General features: G+C 33.3%; 1 protein-coding gene across 6 annotated transcripts in view; it reads right to left on the bottom strand.

Moving 5' to 3' along the window:
- LOC108967150 (trehalase) overlaps positions 1–14468 on the bottom strand; it is a 41912-nt gene that overhangs the window by 2996 nt on the left and 24448 nt on the right. For 3 of the 6 annotated variants that reach the window (XM_018930408.1, XM_018930407.1, XM_018930409.1), the window contains exons 3-7: positions 11192–11212; positions 2702–2885; positions 1714–2592; positions 883–1281; positions 670–814 (exon numbers count right to left, since the gene is read on the bottom strand). In XM_018930408.1, coding sequence (XP_018785953.1) covers positions 670–814; positions 883–1281; positions 1714–2592; positions 2702–2885; positions 11192–11212 — 1628 coding nt within the window. Of the gene's footprint in view, positions 1–669; positions 815–882; positions 1282–1713; positions 2593–2701; positions 2886–6964; positions 7289–11191; positions 11213–14468 lie in introns of those variants that run through there. The other 3 variants (XM_018930406.1, XM_018930405.1, XM_018930410.1) reach the window with 2 other exon arrangements.

Below are 14468 nucleotides of genomic sequence, written 5' to 3'. Positions count from 1 at the left end.
AAAAGGACCAAAAAGTTCAAATATTATATATGTTAAATTTGTATAATTAATTTTTATAAAAAATTAAAAGTAATTAAATGATTTTACTTCCTTAGGAACTGTTTTATTGTTTGGCTCATGTATTTATACAACAACATTTTTTTCTGCTAACTTGGAAATAAAAATTTGGTTATGTGTGTTGGTGAACAATGAGTAAGAAGACTTTTAATGAAAATATAACATTTATTTTATGTACATTTATTTCACATATACACATATGTATGTATGACCGATTTTTACAGGTTTCGTGGAGTGAACGGTGAAATAGAGTTTTGTGTGAGAACATTTGTGGTATGAATAAATGCATATTTAATATTTATTATGTGTGTTTACATTGTATATACATGTATTTGTGTATGTCCTAACGCTTAATGAAACAAATTTTCAATTTTATTTATAATAATTTGTTTATCTATTTTATTTATTGTACAATTACAATGCAATCTTAGATGAATATTCTCTATTATATAATATACATATATATGTATATATTTATATAATTTAGCAATATGCTGTGAGACAATAACAACAACAAAGACAAATGAACTGTAATGAGTCGCGAATATTTTTTATATATTCTGCTATTTTTTAAGTGAATTTAGTTTCTCTATTTTTTAAACGCATCGTCACCTGTTGATGCCGCACTATTCGATAGGGACAAGTCGCCACCATATTTTGTGAGGAACTCAATAATTACGCCATTGCTCCAGCCAAAACCTTTCTGAACCTCGTACTCTCCGCCGCCGCCATGGCCACCAAAGTGTAACGCATCGTACTGTTAAGACAAAAGTTAGAAAAATAAAATAAAAATAATTTTTTAAAGACTTTTCAATTGCTGCAAACCTTTTCAAACATCGTCTGCGTCTGTTTGTATGCCTCGAAATTCGATTTCACCCAACGATGTCCCCATCGCTCTGACAATTTCTTTGCCTCAGGCGTGCCCAAGTTCTCCAAACCTCTAACGAGTATATATTGCATTGGTGGCCAAACATTAGGGAAGTCCCATTGTTCACCGGTATGCACGAGCGTATTCGGCACGCCACCAGGGTAGCTGTCCAATTTTAAATCGTCAATATATTTTAGCACAGATGCCGAGATTCTCTCTGAGTCGGATTTATTAAATGCGCCCGCATAGAGTGGTGTCAAATTGGTGGATACAAAGTAGTTACGTGGTTTCTGATTTATCATATCGTAGTCCAGCCAAATACCAGCTTCTTCATTCCAGTGTACAGCTTGGATAGCCTTGAAAGAGTAAATTTAAAAAGATATAAATGTATTATTTTTGTTCCCAGTTGGTTTTTTGTACGACTAGTTGCGATTTTCGGGTAGGCAACTAATTATATTTAGTATATATAACGGTCCAATTGGTCCTAAGTAACCGGAAAGGATCCGTATTTTTACCCAGTCAAGGACTGTCAACTTTGTACCATTCCTTGACAATACTTCAGGATCAGGATCGCACTTTCTGTCGCTACAACAACAACAACCCACAAAAGATATTTGATCTTTAATCTATTTCATTTCAGCAGATGATATTGGGAGAGTCGTAAACCCACCCCAAATTGTCTCGGGAAATCGAGCTCTTCCTTATAATATAGCGTTCTGGCCATTATTCTTGCATGTACAGAAGGACAGTGGTCTCACCAACGTTATATAATACTTCAATATACTAACCTCTAATATTCTTGCAGCCTTCGTTTCATATTCTGCGGATTTGGCTTTGTTTCCTGCTTTGTCATGAAACTCCGCAATTATTTTCGCATTCATATAGAGTAACGCATTAAGATCGACGGGCACAATTGAGCGTGTCTTTAAATTAGTCAGATCACCATCATTTGTGCCATTCTCATTGACGAACCAACGTGAACTGAAGTCCATACCGGACTCAGCGCCGGCTTTCAATTCGGTATAGTGTTGTTCCTTATCCTCGTCGGTGCGGAAAGTTTCCGCTGATAGAATATCTTCACGGTAGGACTCCGGTCGTGGACCAGTGGAGGCATCTGTATAGATAGCAACATCGTAACCCTTCGCCTGCACGGTGTGATTATTCATCCAATATTCAAATTCATGTTCCAAAGTATCCAAAGTTTCCAAAGCAAAACTGTAATCTTTTTTGAAGTCAACATAAGCCTTAACCATAGCTGTTAGGAATGGTGGCTGTGAACGTCCCGAGTAGTAAACACGACCACCGTTCGGTATGTAGCCGAATCGCTGTACAATGGATAACAAGTTTTCGATCATGCCACGTGCGGTTTCGTACATCTCCGAATACAATAGGCCGCGTATAATCCAAAAAGAATCCCAATAGTAAAATTCAATGAAACGACCACCTGGTACTATAACTGGATTATCAACAGGTATTATCGAATAGTATTCTGGATTCTTGTGCACATCTTCGATCATTTTGCGGCCCAACTCCTTCCAAATACCATTCAAATCGGAGCCCCATTGTTTGAGATCTGGATCGTTGATGGCGTTCAAGAATTCAGGATTTTCCTTCCAGTCATTCGGTATCCAAGATTCAAATTCTTTACCCCGCTCCTCGAAATGTGTCTAAAAGAGCAAGCAAAGTAAAGTGGGTTAAATTGYAGAGTAACTAAATAATATTGTTGAAGAGGCTTCAAATCTACATAGGTATGTACGTATATATATCCCCACTTACATCAACGAAATCCCGTATCTCCGCCTCGGTTGGTGTGTTGTTGTACTTAAGCATGAACGCGTTGAACTCCTCCATAGTTTTTTCCGGTAGATTTTTCAGCTTCATGTCCACAAACGTTTTAGAGTCCTGGTAAAGATGTGCCATTTGTACGGTGTGCAGCAGCGGTCCATGACAATAGATTTGGCTAGCGAGAAATAAAAACGGATACATTAACCATTTTAACCAAAAACAAATTTTCAAGCAAATGTGTGTATAGACCCGGCAAAAAGAAAGCATCATGCAACTAAGCTCTGCACCAACGTCGTTTGTATAAATATCTTCAAATCTTCGGTTTTACTCGTATAAAAATATATAGTAAAAGTTTTAATTTTTCTTACGTCTGAGTGATACTTTCAATTTATGACTAAAACTTTATAGTTCCGTAAAGGATTTCATTGAATTCAAAGTGTGTGAAGCCGAAAAGTATTTAAAGACCTTTCAGAGACACCAGAAGTTGGATAAACGGAAGCAGAAATATGTTCCAATATTAAAGGCAYCTTAAGAAAAGAAACCGGAGATATGCAACGAAAGGTAGTAAACAAAAGGTTCCATGTTAGTACCTTACCGTTCATACGACAGACGGTCAAATTATTGTACTTCAGAGATTTATTGGTTCATCAGTGCGGGATACACGACGAAGGGTAGTAGGCACAAGGTTCTAAGTTTGTACCTTACTGTTTAATTACTATTCGTCAGAGATTTTTTCTGTCTACAGGTGTGTTTCGTAGGCACCAGGCCTTTTTGGAGGGCCGGGAAGAGGTCGCTGATGAAGACCGGAAGAATGAGCAAATCCAAAATGAAAACGATGGTCTTTGTCTTTTTTGACATCAAAGGCATCGTCATCCAACATGAATTTGTTTCTCATGAACAAATCGTCAACGCCAAGTTTTACGTGCAAGTCCTCAAAGGACTCAAACGAAGCATCAATCGGATTCGACAAGACATCGCAGCCGATTGGAAGTTGCACTACGACAAGGCTCCGGCTCACACCGCCTTTCTTGTGAACAGCTACCTCTTACCAAGGCAGGTATTCCAACGCTTCCGCAGTCGCCCTATATTGAAAGATTCGGTCACGGACTGTTTTTGTTTCCTTGCCTGAAAAGGCTGATGAAAGGGATCCAAGCAGTAAGCACGTCGGCTTTCAAGGCTATTCCKTGACGCCTTCAAGGCTTGAAAGTTCACGCTGGCAGCGCTACATGCATGCAGAAGGAGCCTATTTTGAAAAAATTGTAACGATTGGTTCAATAAATTTTTTTTAAATCGACTCAATTCTATTACTTTCCGGAAAAACCTTGTGTACGAAGTCAGCGTTAGGGTTGTAAGAGGGACCAAAAAATATTTTTTTGAAATTTGTAAATTCGAAATTCCATCWAAGTACCATTGAAATCCGAGTAATACCAATGCATTTTAATAGTTCTGTGGATAACACAAGTATTTCATGTATTATAGCGCTACTGATGCACGTCGATATCTGTTTTGGCAAGAATTAAGTTTTACTTTGAGCGCGTTATACAACGACTTTTCGAGATTCTATTTGTACAACTCTGCTTCTCCCCTAAGTTAGAGGAGTCTTCAACGAATTTAAAATCTATGGCAATAAACTTCGATATTTTTATTGTTGAAAATAACAAGCAAATGACCATTAAATATTCACTTTAATAAATTGTTACGATATAATTTGAGTTAAAATTTTTAATTTATTTACATTTTAATAAATTTTTACGATATAACTTTGCGTTAAAAATTATTATTTTATTACCCAGAAAGAAAAGCGCTTTAAATTGCTGATAAATAACTTGTTTGTGTTTTTAAGTGTAAAACTTATTTAATTACACTTTGTAACTAACGTCAACTAAAAATCTATTTTTATGATGTTTTTCACAAGTGCGCCCACACACATTTTAGATAGTACATATATTATATATATACTATATATATAGCTATGTCGGTAGACACATATGTCAAACATTTAAATTGCGCTTTCATTCAATTTAATGCTTGCTTTAGAGCAGTCAGCGATAATTTCATTGCAAATTATGGCGAGTTTTCAACTTTGAAATTTCACCTTGAAATATTGCGCTAGTGTCAAATGCATTTTTTGATGCTTTCATGTGCAGCAAGAAGCAGYTTTCTGAAACAAATTCATAAATTAACTAACACAAAAAGGCACGTACAGTTTTGAATTTAAGGCAGGAATTGCGCAAAATACTCATCTGAGGTTGCCTTATGAAATTCCATACGAAGCGCTCACTTATTATGCACCTATTTCAAGCATTTTTTTAAAGGAGAACTCTAGAAATTTGAAAAAACTAAAAATTTTATTTTCATAATCGTTAGTTTAGATATCCGGAAATATTGGGTAGTCGAAAAAAGTTTTTTCGTATTTCTAATCAAACTTCAACTTTTTATATTTATAGTATACTAGTAAATAAATAAACAAATATGAATCATTTTGGTCGACCACTTTTTGCCATTTTTCCGCTAGAGATATTATTCCATCAGTGTAAAATGAAATTTCGATATTTCCAGAACGGAAGCGAGCGAACCACTGCTGTGCTACACGTCTACGGAAACTTCACAAATTTCATTGGTGGCATTCTCCCTTTTTGTACAAAAATTTCAAAACAACATTATGTGATATGACACAAAGTGATTCGATAGTCGACTGCAACGACATCTATTAACAAAATACCATAAGTCTTTTTCGACTAACCAATATTAAAAAAAAAATTCAACAAAGTTAAATATTATTGAAAAATTTAACTGTATTTTTGAGCAGCCGACATTTTATGCAATTTTTTTTTCAGTCTTGTAGCTTCTTGAGATGGCGACGTTCGTACTAAYCAAGCATGCTTTCAGATGACCACAAGGGTAGAAATCTTGGCGACGAGAACACGAGTGGACACGATGTTATTACGAAATGTGTATGAAATTTAAGAACAGAATCTTACATAAATATAATTTACACTTTATAATAAACAGCTCATTTCCTTTTTTTTTTTTTGGATATTGGAACGGTAACCGCATGCGCTAATATTACATATCATGTGTTTGACAGAAAAAGATACCTGTTTAGGTAGTATTAGTATATACTTGTAAAACAATGAGTTGGATCACAAAATTAAAAATTAAATTCTAATGGGTTCGATGCCTACTCCTTCAAAGGTGTTACATGGGTTTAGGGGTAAAAAAAAATCATTTTTTATTATTTTATTAATTTCTATAACACCTCTAAATATTGTCCTAAATTTAGAAGTTGATCCGAGTAATAGTTGGGATTTCGGAGATACAGCCTTGAGAGCTTGTTTTGTCTTTAASCACGTTTTTCTCGAAACCGTGTTTTTGAAGTCGGTTGGCAAGATTTCTCGAGAACTACTCAATCGATCTTAATGAAATTTTACACAGGTCTTTGAGATACAATCTTTAAAGAATTGGATGAACGGATTTTTTTTTCGATTAMAACTAGTTAAAAAAAAATGTCGCGAAATTTTCACTGAAATTTWAATTTTTGATGTAAAAATGTCTGYCAAAAATGCAATATTCAGATTTTTTCCTTTGTCCAAGTTCTAAGTTAAGGTTTTAACTGAAACACGTACTTTTTCACTTTGGATGATCCTGTAAGGAGTTAACCTGCCAACGCGAGCTCATATTTTTTCCGAGGGATCACCGGAAATGTCGTCGTAATATTTTTTTTTCCAAAAAAATCGGAATTACCTTGTTATTAGTGAAAAAGACTGTTTTTTTTACTAAATATACTACTTTCACTTGAAGAGTTCACTTGAAATTTTGAAGAAGACTCACGTGTACAAAAGTTACGAAGCTTTTCTAATAATGATTCGAGTATTTATTAAAGACTAGGGAAAGACAATTAACAAAAATAGCAGAAAACTTAATTTACGAGCGATCTGCGTTTGGAAGGTGGAAGTTATTGTGAGAACGACTGAGTTTTAAGGGTTTTAAGGGTAGAGACACGATTTCCGCAAAACTAAAAATGCTATGCAAAAAAAAGTTATATGTCTAAGTTGTAGGTAATAAAAATCTGAAATCTGAATTTTCAAAACCGCATTGCAATGCAGTTGATGTTTATTACAATTTAAAATAGTGCTTAATGTTTTCTGGTATTCAGAAACTGTTTATTGCTATTCCGTTGGCAAGTTAACTGTTTTAGATTCTATCCATAAACGTTCAGCTTTTTTATTTCTTGAATTCCCTTTAATCACTTACCAAGTTTCCGGCCCAACGGTATCATAGAGTCGTTTCTGCATCGCATTGCTTGGGATCGTATGCCCAAAGCACGCGCGCACGCATAGATTTAGAATAACAAGCGCGCCAATGGGCATAAAACGCGTGCTTRCCACGCTCTTCCACGCAAACATTTTGCCTTTTTCAGTTTAATTTAATAATACTTTTAATAAATATGCTTAATTATGTAAGTAACGTTTAGCTCGTTGTTAGTGGAACGCGGTTCATTTAAGAGTAGATTTACGAAAATAATACTTTTAGTTTGATTACTATTTTTTAAATTTTTTTTTGTATGAAAGGGAATGCACAAACGCTTCCTTAAACCACTGTTTATGCAATTTCCTTTTCCATGCACAGATTTTATAATTTTGAACACAATTTTTATTTTTTATATTTTATTTCAATTACGCGTAAATATTTCTTTCCTCGCCACACACACACATATGTATGTATTTATTAAATATTTTCGCACGTCTTATTGATGTAAAGATAAATTAATATTTAGTATGCCAGCTGGCGGACGCGGATATTATGCWCGTTTATACTCGTTACTCGTACTCGTGTGTGTAACCATACAGTTTCTACAACAAGTTGGAGACTTCCGCTAGCAACGCCGCAAATGACGGAAGTGAGGGCTAACTTGTGAATGATCCATTCTAAAGCGTTTCTGAACTATTTATTTGTGGATCAAGGCAGCAAGTGTACTCGCGAATACTATATATAATCGGTATAACTAAAGTACTTGTGGCGTAGCATACACGGAGATACATAGATATACGAAATGTAACGTGTATTGGTATTGGTTTGCGAAAATTGAAGACCACATTTTAGTGTGAATGAAAGTTAAGGTTATCGCTACCCTATAGGGCACGGCATGATATGAAAGCAGATTAGCGGGTTTGATTTTGGTATCCCAACGCCTTTTAAATTATATTTTAATTTTATTTTTCTTAGCCTTTTTGGTGTTCCTTTTTATTTTAAATTTTTATTTATAATAACGAGTTTTATTATTTTTTTCGCTTGAGACTATTTCGAATTTGTAATACTTTTTTTTTAAAGGAGAGCAATAATCTGTAAAATTTTTTGTAACAAAAATTTTTTCTAACAAAATTTTTAAAGAATGTTGCTGTTCTTTAAAAAAAATATTACAAATTCGAAATAGTCTCAAGCGAAAAAAAATAATAAAACTCGTTATTATAAATAAAAAGTTTAAATAAAAAGGAACACAAAAAAGGATTTTTTTTTCTAATTATTCAAATATTTTGTTAAAAGTATATTTTAAATACATGTGTAAGAGAATTTTTTTTGGTATTTTGTTATAAGTAATTTTTAAATGCATTATTTAAATTAATATTCAAATATTTTGTGAGAAATAATTTTCGATATTTTTGTTTTTAAATCATTTAAAAAAATTTGCTAGAAGTGATTTTTAATAACAATAAATATTTTGTTAAAAGAAATATAATATTTCGTTAAAGAGTTTTTTAAATGTTTTATTAAAGTTATTCATAAATATTTTGTTGGAATAATTTGAAAATATTTTTTTAAAAGAAATTTTCGAAAACTTTTTAGAAGTGAGTTTTAAACCTTTTGTTAAAAGTAATTGTTGAAAATTTGTTAGAAGTGATTTTTGAATATTTTGTTAGAAATAGTTTTTTATTTTTTAGAAATAACTTTTAAATATTTTTTAAAGTAATTTTAAAAAATTTGTTAATTTTTAAATACCAAACAATAAATATTTTAGATACATATTTTAAATATCATAGATATTTTGTTAAAAAAACTGGAAATATTTTTAGGACTAATTTTCAAATATGTTGTAAAAGAAACTTTCTTTCGGTTTCGAAAAAAATAAAATAAACATAAGAAAAAGTTTTCGATATTTCTGGAATGCTCAGAACCCTCTCTGTAACAATTTTATTTTTGGAAAAAGCTTTAGTGAAAAGTAAAAAATAATAATTTTTGGGACCCTTGATACTCGTCCTTTTGCCTGCTGCTTTACTAAATGCTTACCCTTGCTTACGAGCTTTTTTTTTTATCAAGAAACGCAAAAAAATAGTCGACATTTTTCAGTTTACAACATATTTAAGCTACACTTAAGACGTTGAATTTCCTGCAGAGTACTTTCATTCTCGTCTAAAATCATATGTAAGTCCATGTTCAACAAGAATTAGTCACACACATATAAATAGCATATGTGTGTATGTGAGCGTTTATGGGTTTATTAATGTTTCGTCAAGCTGTATGGCGGGCTCAGCGTACTTTTCTATTTTTAAACTGATCACTAGTGAATTTAATCGGTAATTGTGAAAGTACCGTTATTCGTCACATGAGTACGCGCATAAATTTGGATTTTTATACGTTTATATGTATGTATGCATGGGTGTATGTATGAACTTATTTCTGTTGTGACTAGTGGCGTTACGTTTAATTTGAGTTCGCCTCAGGAAGTTATTGTGGCGACTATTTTCGTTAAACGAAAACTATGAAATATTCAACAATTTTTATTGACACTTACATATGTGAAAAATTATGATAACTGCATATATGCAAAAAGCTTACGTAGGTGTCCGATTCTTGTTTTTTTATAATTAGATTGCGAGTGGTTATGCAATTTGTCGGGAACATGACACAACTTCTGGGTAATTTTTATGCAATTAATTGTTAATACGCTCCTTAGAAAAAGTATGTATGCAAGTAAGAAATAGCATATACCCTCATTGCGACGCCCAAAAAGTACTTTTATTTAAAACAAATAAATAAAATGATTAAAGGAAAAATGTGATTTTGAACTCTGATCAAATTGGACTTGGACTACACCATCTAGACTGCGCGGATAACCTATTTTTGTGTTTGTGTGAAGTTTGATCTTCATATGTCCATCCGTTTGTGTATGACAACAGCTGCCACATATAGGTACCGGAAGGTTTGCTAAGCGATTTTTATCACGGGTAAAAATTTAACACGAGTTCGAGAAATTATCTGTTTGGTATGGAATTACGACRGAATCGTTGAAAATGTTTACAGAAGTGTTTTGGGTAGTCTAATTTATCACGAAGCATTCAGTGAGGGTCTTGCCTCATGCGGAAAGCCACCAGCCACCACTATTAATGACTATAAAGTTAAAGAAACAGTGCTTAAAAATGGTTATGCTTGCAACAGAGAGCTAACAGATGATCTCAACATCACTTATGAATCATTTTGGTTAATGTATCAGTTATGAAAAGGGTCAATGCAAGACTCGTACAAAAAGATAGAATTTTTTGCAAAAATGTCAAGTGAAGGTTGAAAAAGAGATGCTGGACAACTTAGCTTAGAACCCTAAGCCATCAAATGCATTTAGCGAAAGCCGTTCCAAAAATGATCCGTCTCCGAAAATCAGAATCCGCACTAGGCACTGAAGGCGACCGCAGTCGAGGCTTATAACAAGTATAGCGAAATTTAGATTAAGGGATCGTCTCAGTGTAAGAAGTACAGTATTGTYTTGTGCAATATTAATTTTTTCTTTTTTATGGTGAATATTCGTTGTTGGACCGAAACTTTTGTACAGCAGTGTAATTTCATCACATGTAATGTGTTTGTATAAAATTGTAATTTTTGCATGAATTTGCGCGTTTTATTTATTTATAATATGTAACTGTGTTATCTTCTGCACTTTGGTAGGGTGGCGTTTGGGCTGACCGTGCAAATAGGCGGGTGGTTCTTTAACTAGGCCGGTTAGGCGCTGATAACAGCAATGCTTGGAGTGCATACATATAATATATGGGAAAATTTCTTTGTCTGTGATTTCAAGCACTTGACACCATTAAGTCGTAATTTTTGCTTAACAATTCCAATTATTGTCAAAGCTATTTATCTAAGTAGTTATTTAATGCACCGTTGTAACTATTGTTTGAAGGCTTTAGAAATAACTGTATGTGCTAATGCATATTCCGCATGAATTTGCATTTTGAGTATTATTGGCAATTTTTTTCTATTTTCATTTCTTTTTATTGTACTTTTTTTATTTTTAATTTTTAAATTTGTATATATGTATATATATTTTAAAAATTTTTTATTTACTTTTTGTATTTACTTTTTAACTTTTGTTGTTACTTGTAGTATATAATTTGGTTTTTTTAACCTAGCTGCAGACCTCGTTAAATTTATTGACCTAATCGGRTTCTAGGCGAAAACACCTAAAATGATTGATTTCATATTTGTACTTACAATTGGGCATCTTCGGTGGCGCTGTAAATGCAAATTTGGAGAGGGAAAAAGAGAAAAAAATTATAAATTAAAAATAAAACTTGAGTGATTAATAATTGAACAGTGAGGAATCGTGTTATCGTACACATGTGCGATATATATTTGTATAAATGTACCTATGTATTTTTAATTCTATCTTAAAATATCACTCTTACAAATCAGACGCAGTTTTTGGCCGCAAATTGTTGAAGTAATCATACWTATAAACATTTAAGTTGACGTGTCTTTATCCATATCACATACACGAATACTTAGGATGTATTTATATGTATGTATATGTATGCACATCTGGGCACGTTTCACGTCTCAGACTCTGGTATATGCAGCTTTCAGACTCAGTATATATTTAAGCACTTTTAACTAATTCAACGACGTAAAAAGCAAATATTTGTACATTGGAGAATGCATTGACTGAGATAATTGCATTAAATAAATTAATCTAATTAAATTTGCTTTCTTTTTCTTTTTTTGTTGACAAATTCATCGTACAAGCTATGTATGCATGTATATATATTAGGGTAGTTCAATAAAACCAATGTTTTTATTTACTTGGTACTCTGAAAAATTCGTTGGTAGACACATCTAATACAGTCTCTACAAGTACGAACTTTTGATTGTAACGGGAAAGTCCTCGGCCTTACAGTTTTCGACTTTTCTTATTATCAGATAGAAAAATTCAAATCTCGCCTTGACTTGAACTTGAAAAAATATTATGCCTGTTAAATCACATTACATCGATGAACTAGAGCTAAAAGTCAGCTTACTGTCACCTCATGGCTATTAAATCACACAACATCATAGCGCGGCAGGCACCTAAGCACTGGCCAGGCACGGAGCTTTTATAGAGTCAGCGCCAGCCAGCTTACCGTGAGGTCACCTTATGACTGTTAAATCACACCACATCACGGCGCGACAGCCACAATATGCACTGGCCAGGCACGGAACCTTCATTCCTTTTACAGAGTCAGCTGGCAGCCAGCTAACAGCCAGCTTATTGTAAGGTCACGTCATGGCTGTTAAATCACACCACATCTCGACGCGGCAGTCACCTAAGCACTGGCCAGGCGCGGTGCCTGCGTTTCTTTTATAGAGCCAGCTAACAGCTAGCTTACCGTGAGGTCACCTCATGACTGTTAAATAACACCATTCAAGGCGTGACGGTCACCTAAGCTATGGCCAGCTAACAGCCAGTTTACCATGTGGTCACCTCATGACTGTTAAATCACACCATTCATGGCGCGATGGTCACCTAAGCACTGGTAACGCACGGTGCCTGTGTTTCTTTTATAGAGCTAGCTAACAGCTTACCATGATTTTAACTATGACTGTTAAATCGCATTTCATTGCAGTGTGAGTGTCTCTACAGCATAGATCTGCTACATGACCGATAAAAATGTCGTCCTTGTAAGGAAAGCTTTTTTCAGCCAAACATTTTGTTTATATTTTATCTAAGTCAGCACAGTTTCTCTACAGAACGCCTTACGGAGTACATGCCTAAATTTAGTCCGTTTTCGTTTGACACGTGTACCGAGGTTATTGCAAGTATGAGCGTAAGTAAATTCAATTTAATAATTTTCCGTTACGAGAGTGCATTTATTATTAATAAAATGTATGCCAAAGAAAAGAATAAAAATATCAATATGAAACTTCGAAATTCAAGTAAATAATCAAGAAAAGAAGATCAAACTAAGGGAATCACGGAGAAAGGGATACTAAATAACAGGTTAGCATGCACATCGGTTGTGCTTACATCAACAAGTTTGAATGAAATTTGCATTTAGAATGTTTTTTATCAGAAATGATTTTATTTTGAGTCGATGAAATCGATAATCGTATGGATTTGATAGATGTGTTAACTAGTACAGAGTTTATGGTCAGAGGAAATGATGTCTGAAAAATCATTTAATAAATCATTTAATAAAATAAATATTTTTTGTGAGAATTGGCAATAACAGTGGTAGAATTTATCAAGTCCCCTGCGGTCTCTAATAAATTGTTTGAGAGTGGCAATAAAGTATGGTGTTATGAAATAAATTTCATTTCTAAATTGTTTTATTTACTAATAAACAATGCTAAAGAGAGAAAATTTATAATTGGCAYTATAAAAAACATTTTCATAGATATAGCACATGTACACTAACTGTTTTTTGACAGCAGGGGATTTGCTGATAACTCTTTAAAGCAGTCATTAATGAGTTTATATATTGCTGAAGTATTTTTAAGAGCTTCAAACACGTCAAAGTAGAATTAATAATAGCAAAAATTGAGAAATCTTATCTTATCCGAATTTTTTAAAAGGTTTACACAGATATGTGTGTTTTGCAGATTTTAAAGTCAAAGTTCAATATAATCTTAWTAACTTCATCAACGTTTTCAGATAGCATATAACTAGTGATTATAATTAATATTAAGAATAAAAAGCGATAAGAATGTTATAATTTTATAGCGTTAATAATGAATGTGTTCTTTGTTTTTGTGGATCCCATGTTTTTGTGGATCCCATAGACTAACTGAATTGTCAATGGCCACTTAGCGTTAAATTATTTGTAAAGAATTGCAGTTTGACCATGGCGGTAAGCTCGTTTACTGCGCCTGACTTCACGGATATGTGAATATAACGGCTCAAAATAGCTTTTTTCTGTTATAATTCTAAGACAATATATAAAATGATTAAAATCATAGCTTTCGTTGATATTTAAGGCGTTATACAAATGCTATTGTGAATTTCATAAAATCAATCTTTTTMATATACATASATATGTTTGTATATCGGATGTATATTTTAAAACATTCTCTGAACATTTGAAGTGGATCTGGCAAATAGTTTCGGTTATGAGCTTATTTGTATGAAACRCCTATCAATTAATTAAATAAAATGCCACTCCAGAAAAAATCACGAAAAAACGCCTATTATGGGGTTACATGGGTTAACGGGTTTCAAAAATTAAACTTTTTTATTGACTTATCAAATTCTACAACACCCCTTGAATATTGTCCTAATGTTTTCATGTTGATCGGGGTAATACTTATGGAGATACAGTCTTGAGAACATGTGTCCTCGAGACTAGCTGGGATAAATGTGGCGTCTTTAAACGCGTTCTTCTCGAAACTCTGTTTTTGAAGTTGGTTGRCAAGATTTCTCGAGAACTACTTAACAGATCTTCAGGAAATTTTAAATAGGTCTTTAAGATACAATTCTTAAAGAATTTTTTTTCCGATTAAAATTATTTGAAAAAAA

Source organism: Bactrocera latifrons, unplaced genomic scaffold (genome assembly GCF_001853355.1).
Source record: "Bactrocera latifrons isolate USDA-ARS-PBARC rearing strain unplaced genomic scaffold, ASM185335v1 scaffold_179, whole genome shotgun sequence".
NCBI classification, from domain to species: domain Eukaryota; kingdom Metazoa; phylum Arthropoda; class Insecta; order Diptera; family Tephritidae; genus Bactrocera; species Bactrocera latifrons.
Note: the sequence above shows the minus strand (reverse complement) of the source record. Positions and strands in the feature narration are given on the sequence as shown.